The 7,261-nt window shown below is 45.0% G+C and overlaps 1 protein-coding gene across 2 annotated transcripts; it reads right to left on the bottom strand.

Annotated features, from left to right (window-relative positions):
* Positions 1-6: 6 nt before the first annotated feature.
* Positions 7-5,633, bottom strand: LOC121815763 (E3 ubiquitin-protein ligase DCST1-like). 2 transcript variants are annotated; one of them, XM_042227990.1, is made up of 4 exons: positions 5,087-5,284; positions 4,573-4,715; positions 1,794-1,892; positions 1,333-1,532 (listed from the first exon to the last, which is right to left on the bottom strand). In XM_042227990.1, exons 1-4 carry the CDS (start codon positions 5,163-5,165, stop codon positions 1,491-1,493), a joined length of 363 nt encoding a protein of 120 aa, XP_042083924.1. In that variant the 5' UTR covers positions 5,166-5,284; the 3' UTR covers positions 1,333-1,490. The 2 variants fall into 2 exon arrangements, with proteins under 2 accessions (XP_042083925.1, XP_042083924.1); XM_042227991.1 differs by lacking the exons at positions 1,333-1,532; positions 1,794-1,892 and adding an exon at positions 7-605 and having other exon boundaries at positions 5,087-5,633.
* Between the last annotated feature and the right edge of the window lie 1,628 nt (positions 5,634-7,261).

Here is a 7,261-nt window from a genome sequence, read left to right as displayed (position 1 = left end):
TTACTGCCCATCTCTGGTGGGAATGAAGGCAGGCAGTAAAGTAAGACGGTGAAAAATAAACCTCCCAAAACATGCATAAAAAGTTAAAAAATAAAATAAAGACACACCAACACACACAGATGATAACTCTTCAGTGGATTTGAACACTTCCTGTCACCTGTTTGATGTGACGTCCACAGGTTGAACCAGGCTGTATTATTAACCATTCAAGCAAAGACATGCAAACATATTAGAGTCCTCCAACAGTGTGGAAATATGTCGGAGCTTTCACAAAATCACAGAGATTTATTTTGCTTTAATTTTAATTCTTTTGTTTTGTTTTAAGCATCCCTCCAACCGAAGGAGCTTCATAGAAGGGTGTGGTGGTGTTGAGCCTGTTGGTGTGGTTCAGCATCTTGTAGCATACCTCCTGGATGTCTCCTACATGCCTGGGGCATGTTGGCTGACCTGAGAAACAACAACAGTTGCCTCGAGGTGCTTTATCGTTTAATGCAAACATGAGCATTACCCCGTAGGAGTCAGAGGAGGTGGCTGAGAGTCTGCTCTCTGTTTAAACTACAGGAGAAGACTGGTTTCATCTGCAGTTCTCGGCAGGTTGATGCTACCTACAGACACCAGAACAAAAAACCAAAGACTCTTAAGCTCACAGACATGTTTGCGTTTGTCTAGTTTACTCTTTCAGGTAACTGAAATGACTTTTTTTGTTTTACTTGCTGCAGCCAGAGGAGAGAGGAAAGATGCTATCTCTTTCTTATCTTCTTTTCTAATCTGCTTCATGAAAAAGAGAACATGACAGCCATGTCTGTTTGAAGGACTAATGTGAGTTTAAAAGCAGCGTTACTGGTGTTCCTGTGGTCCACATGGAGCTGAATAATTAGTGTGTTCAGGAGGATTATGAGTCACTGGGGTCAGAAACAGTTCAGGGAGCGCCTCAGAGGAGCACCGCTGTAAACTGATCCAGAGTCAGATTGAATCTGAGCGAACGCGGCACGTGCTGCTGCCGCTGCAGAGGATCAGCTGCTTACATAACTCCTCTGTACATACGGCGAGTAATCGGATCATGTGATCACACACAGTGCTGTATATCAAATGTACTGACTGTACAGTTTAGTTAATGACTGATTGTTCCGTCGGCTCAGTTTGACCACACTGATGGTTTCACAGGGTTTAATGGGAGACGGATACGTTCAGCAGTGGGTTACCACGGTAGCAGGATGCAGCTATTCAGGCTGAATCAGAAAAATAAAGTTTGCAATAAATGCAGCTCAGAGAAACCTCTCACAGAGTCAAATCCACTCTCACTCTCACACTAAAACATAAAACGAGCTTCAGTCCAGTTTGAACTGAATGTGTTTTTATTGCCTGAAGCTCGAGTCTGCCACGAAAAACTGGACGACTTCTTCTTCATCCAGGTGGAGCTTCCTCTCTCTCCTCTAACCGCTGGCGTAGTGCGTCTTCTCGGAGCTGGACGCTTCCTCTCCGTGATGATGTCAGCAAAGGCGGTGCCCCCACCTGAGCAGGCGCTGGAACACCTGAAGGCAGCAGAGGAGACGTGAACACACGGAGACGTAGCACAAAGAATCCAGAACTGCAGTCTGTGTGAGAACTTTGCAGCTGCAGAGGTGAAACTCCAGGACAAGAAAACATTTTTAAAACTTTACGTTGAGTAAAAAATCGGTAAAGTTTAAGCAATGTGTCGAATCCGATTTGACTGATGTTTTATGTCCCAGTGAAAAACACCTCTGAGAGCAGACCTCCGTGAAACGTGGTTCTACAGGCAGGAAGCCACTCACCGTCCTCTGTCCACGGCTGATGATGCGTTTCCTGCTGCTGCTGGAAATCCGGCCGTGAATGTGCAGGTTGTAAAGGAACAAGATCCTCGTCTTCTCCCTCTGACACACAGACAGAGACGACGTTTTGTTTTACATCCATGGAAAGTCTTTATATGCTTCACATTTCTGTCCGAAGACCTGAAATCTAAAACGCGATTCAGTCACTTGGATCAAAGCTGAGAGAAGCTTAACTGGGACCGGCCTGCTCTTCATCACCTGGTGCTGACTGTGTGCCCAGGTGAGTGACGCTCTGCAGCAGAAACATGATATATTCTCTGTATGTGCAACAACACACATTATTATTATGTCACTGATTTAGTTTAAAGCGACGTTTTCTTGCCAGTGTTGCATTAAAATGACTGTCACCTGATCTCATCTGTATACAATGTTCACGTGTTTACACTTCTGTAAAAATGTGCAGAAATATAACACAAAGCTGTTCTCCTGTTACAGCTGCTGTCGGCACAGGTTCCAGGTCAGAACCAGAGCTGCAGGACTGGAAGCTTCCTGAGGAAACGGCCTGAATGGAGCAGATTTAAATAAAGTTTGAGGATAAAGGAACGTCTCGATCACGGCTGTATCCGAGTACTCTCTGATCCTCCGTGTGAACGTGTCAGCAGCAGCAGCTGATGCTGGACTGCAAAGTGCTGAGTGTGAATGTGCAGAACACGTGTGCACCTGAAGCTCATTCATTCACAGCCTCGCTCGCTCTCTCGCTCTATCTGAATGTCTCTCGGCCACAGTCAGCTCAGCTGTAATGCTCTTACACTAATCTGCTCTCAGATCAGATTTACAGCATCTCCCAGGGTTTAAACAGAGCGTGCGTGCTAATGAGTTTGAGCGGTTTACTTCTTCATCAGTTCAGGAGAGGAAGTGACATCACGGCGTGCGCTCAAACCAAGACAAACACTCGTTTCATGTTTCTTTGTTTACTAATAAACACAACAAATACTGCTATTGTCGCTACAGACGGCACAGCGACCCGGCCGCTGCACGCGCTCCATCCGAATCTCTGTTTGTCTGTTTGTGATCAGTCGTGACCAAACACAACAAACACCGCCATGAGGAAATGGACACACACACACACACACACACACACACACACACACACACACACACGAAGGAAACGCTTTGATATTCACTGAAGTCTGAGCTGAACGATCACCGAAACACAGAGAACTCGAAATATTAACGCCACACAAACTTCTGATTTTACACAAATCAGAGATGCAACATCAGTTTTGTTCTCATTTAATGTCTCTGTATGCAGATGACATTTTCAGTCCTTTATTTATCCTGGTAAAAAATCTCTTTGAGATTAAAAATCTCATTTCCAAGAGAGACCTGGCATCATGGCAACAAAAGTAAAGATACACGTACCACACAAGTGTATGACATTTAAAACAAATACAACATCCTGTACGAACATGTGAAAAATATACAATAACAGATCGAATTCAGAGCGACATTAAAAACCATCACACTGAGTAAAAGAGTTATTCTCCTTTAAGACGGACTTAAACTCCCCGAGGGAACCAGCTCTGATCATTTCAGTTCCTCCTGCAGATGATTCCAGGAAGCAGGGGCGGCGTGTTTAAAAGCCTTTTTCTCCAATTCTGTTCTGATTGTTGGGACAATCATTTGTATGATATTGTGAGAACGCAGGCTGTATTGGTTGTGGTTTTTACACATATAAACACACAGATAAGAGGGAACCAGCCCAAGCAGAGATTTATGGATAAAGATCAACCAGTGGGAGAGTCTGAATATGCAAAAGGTGGATTTCCATAGCCAGTAATAAAACATGAAGCACAATGGTACACAGTTTCCAACCTCGTAGGCGGTGTGCAGGTGCATTCATAAAAAGCAGGTCACCATAATCCAATAAAGGTAAAAAAGTTGCATGAATCAAGCGTTTCCTCACTTGGAGGGAGAAACAGGAGGGATTTCTAAAAAAGTAACTTCGTTTTAGTTTTAACTTCGACACAAGCCTTTGAATGTGAGTCTTAAATGACTAATTCTGATCTATAATGATCCCTAGATACATGTGACCATTTAAATTTCAGTTCCTTGAATTGTTTTAATCTTAGGAGACGTAGCTAGCGACTCTTTGCCATTCAAGAATAACATGAACTTGGATTTATCTGGATTTAACACCAACTTAAGTCGAGTTGACACATTTGATTTGTTCTCACACATGAAGGAGCTTCTTTATATATTTATGTGGCAGGAAAGGAGGGGGGAGGAGGGCACACAGCACTTTACAGCCAAATGTATGTGGACAGGCCAGAGAGGAATTACCCAGAAACCCTGCATGATGATGTCTCAAAGTACAATTTTAATACATAACTATGGGTTGTTTTGTTCTCCATTCTGTTGGCTCCACATATTTGATTCCCAGGTTTCGGTGCTGCATGTCCTCAGGAGACATTACAGCTACTTCTGGTCTCGATCCTGTTTCATGTTAGAAGTTAGGTGAGCGTGTAAACTGCAACATCGCAGAGCCACCTGTTTACTCAAGCACTACTGTGTTACTGTGCCAACATTAATGTGGATTATGAAAAATTAGCATGTTAGTGTCATACAATCATATGTTTGCTTGCAGACGATGTTTTACTTTATTTTATTCCACAGGCAAAAGTGTGTGTGTGTGCGTGTGTGTGCGTGCATGTGTGTGTGTGTGTGCATGTGTGTGCGTGCGTGTGTGTGCGTGTGTGCGCGTGCATGCGTGTGCGCTCACCTTGGGGTTGTAGAAGGCAGCAATGACATGCCGGAGCCGGTTGGTGTAAATCTGAAGGCAGCTGAACAGCGCCACCAGCAGGACACAACACACACATCTCACATAGACCTCAGCAGAGAGGGTGGAGGGGGGGGACATGCACTCTGAGGGGGGAGAGGAAGAGGTGTGGGACACTTTTGTGTGTAGTTTGAGACAAACTGCGCTGTCAGCAAAAGTTCGGCAGTCGAGACTGAAACTTTCTGCGTCCAACAAAGCAAACGTGGACATTTACTCCCGTGTCAGAGATGTAACTGACGCACATGGACACATAGTAAAATCAGTCTGATTTAATTAGCGCCTGTGCTCATCAACATGAAAATCGGAGTCATTAAAATGTGCTGTCAGGACGATGCATGTGTAACAGTACTGTATACTGCCCTCTGGTGGTCATCTTTTAGGCCTGATTCTCTGGTTGATCTGGTGAATTTGAATACATGCTAAACAAATCCTGTGTGACCTTTGACCTATGACCCACCCTGGTTATCACTTTGGATATTGAGGGTGGACGAGCTGTTGAAGGCTGAAATTGTCGTCCTCAGGAGGCGGGCCATCATGGTGTCCCCTCCCACTCTGATGTCCACCTGGTGACTACCTGCAGAGAAGGGGCGGAGTCAGAAAGTGAAACTCCCTGCAGTCAGCGAGTTCAGTCTGCAGCATTTCTGTAAGATAAACCCAAACACATGAGATAAGAGCAGAGTAACATTTATTATGGGACTACCTGTATAAATAAAGGTTAAATAAAATATTTATTATTTATGGGTCGTGGGGGAGCTGGAGCTACCACGGGACGAGAGGCGGGGTGCACCTCGGACAGATCGCCAACCTGACGCGCGGCGAAAACAGAATATATCCTGTCCAGTTTGTGTGTTTCACAGAGTTTCAAACACAAGTGTTGATATCAGCTCCACTTATATGAAGTGTTACTTAATACAGGTTTTAAACCTCTTTCACTCCAGTCATCCTGCTGGTCCTTCAGCAGGACATCGAAATGACCCCCAGCAGCTCCAAACAGCTGATGTTCAAATCACCTGCCCTGCACACAGCTGACCCATGTGTGGGATTTAAGACTGGAGAGTGGTGTGTGTGTGTGTGTGTGTGTGTGTGTGTGTGTGTGTGTGTGTGTGTGTGTGTGTGTGTGTGTGTGTGTGTGTGGGTGAAGTGAAAGAGAGTGGGTGTTTAGTCATACTGATGAGTTCCGGACGTTGGACAGGAGAGTCGACAGTCAGCAGACACAGACCAGCAGGGAAAGACCTAAGCACACACACACGCACACACACACACACACACCCACACACACACACACACACACACACACACACACACACACACACTCACACACACACACACAAACTTTAGTCTGCTGTCTTGGCTCTGAGCTCTGCTACACACAGACAGGTGGGGAGTGAAAGGTGGGGTTAATGAGGGGTTGAAACAGGAAGTGGTGCAAAGCAGCAGTAAGACTGGAAATTCTGCAGCTACAGTGGGATGCAAAAGTTTGGGCCACCTTGTTCATAGTCATTATTTTCCTGTATAAATGGTTGGTTGGTACAATAAAAACTGTCAGTTAAATATATCATACAGGAGACGCACACAGTGATGTTTGAGAAGTGAAATGAAGTTTATTGGATTTAAAGTGTGCAAGAATGGTTTCAACAAAATCAGGCAGGTGCATAAATCTGTTGTCATTTTATTGATTCCAAAACCTTCAGAACTAATAGTTGGAACTCAAATTGGCTCAGTAAGCTCAGTGACCCCTGACCTACATACACAGGTGAATCCAATAATGAGAAAGAGTATTTAAGGGGGTCAATTGTAAGTTTCCCTCCTCTTTTAATTTTCTCTGAAGAGCAGCAACATGGGTCTCAAAACAACTGTCAGATGACCTGAAGACAAAGACTGTTCAGCATCATGGTGGGAAGGACACAGAAAGCCGCCTCAGAGAGTTAAGCTGTCTGCTTCCACAGTTAGGAACATATTGAGACAATGAAAGAACACAGGCTCAGTTCAAGTTAAGGCTGGAAGTGACAGACCAAGAAAAATCTCAGATAGACAGAAGCAACGGTGAGAACAGTCAGAGTCGACCCACAGACCAGCACCAAAGACCTGCAACATCATGTTGCAGCAGATGGAGTCGCTGTGCTTCGTTCAACCATCGTTTGGCGCACTTTACACAAGGAGATGCTGCATGTGAGAGTGATGCAGAGGAAGCCTTTGCTCCGCCCACAGCACAAACAGAGCCGCTTGAGGTTTGCTGAAGCACATTTGGACAAACCAGCTTCATTCTGGAATAAGGTGCTGTGGACTGATGAAACTAAAACTGAGTTATTTGGGCATAACAAGCGGCGTTATGCACGGAGGAAACAGAACACAGCAGTCCAAGGAAAACACCTGCTGCCTCCAGTAAAATATGGTGCTGGTTCCACCACGCTGTGGGGCTGTGTGGCCAGTGCAGGGACTGGGAATCCTGTCAAAGTTCAGGGACACATGGATTCCACTCAGTATCAGCAGATTCTGGAGACCAATGTCCAGGAATCAGTGACAAAGCTGAAGCTGCGCCGGGGCTGGATCTTTCAACAAGACAACGCTCAAAATCCACTGAAGCATTGATGCAGAGGAACAAGTACAACGTTCATCTCAGCCCAGACCTGAA

This window comes from Haplochromis burtoni, unplaced genomic scaffold (assembly GCF_018398535.1).
Source record: "Haplochromis burtoni strain Fernald_Lab_line unplaced genomic scaffold, NCSU_Asbu1 Contig_295, whole genome shotgun sequence".
Taxonomy (NCBI): Eukaryota; Metazoa; Chordata; class Actinopteri; order Cichliformes; family Cichlidae; genus Haplochromis; species Haplochromis burtoni.
Note: the sequence above shows the minus strand (reverse complement) of the source record. Positions and strands in the feature narration are given on the sequence as shown.

Coding starts and splice junctions, on each gene's coding strand:
- LOC121815763 (XM_042227990.1), bottom strand. CDS start 5,165: ATGATGGCCCGCCTCCTGAGGACGACAATTTCAGCCTTCAACAGCTCG. Junction 1,893..4,572: donor CTGCCTTCTACAACCCCAAG/GTGAGCGCACAC, acceptor TCTGTGTGTCAG/AGGGAGAAGACGAGGATCTT. Junction 1,533..1,793: donor TCAGCCGTGGACAGAGGACG/GTGAGTGGCTTC, acceptor TGCTGCCTTCAG/GTGTTCCAGCGCCTGCTCAG.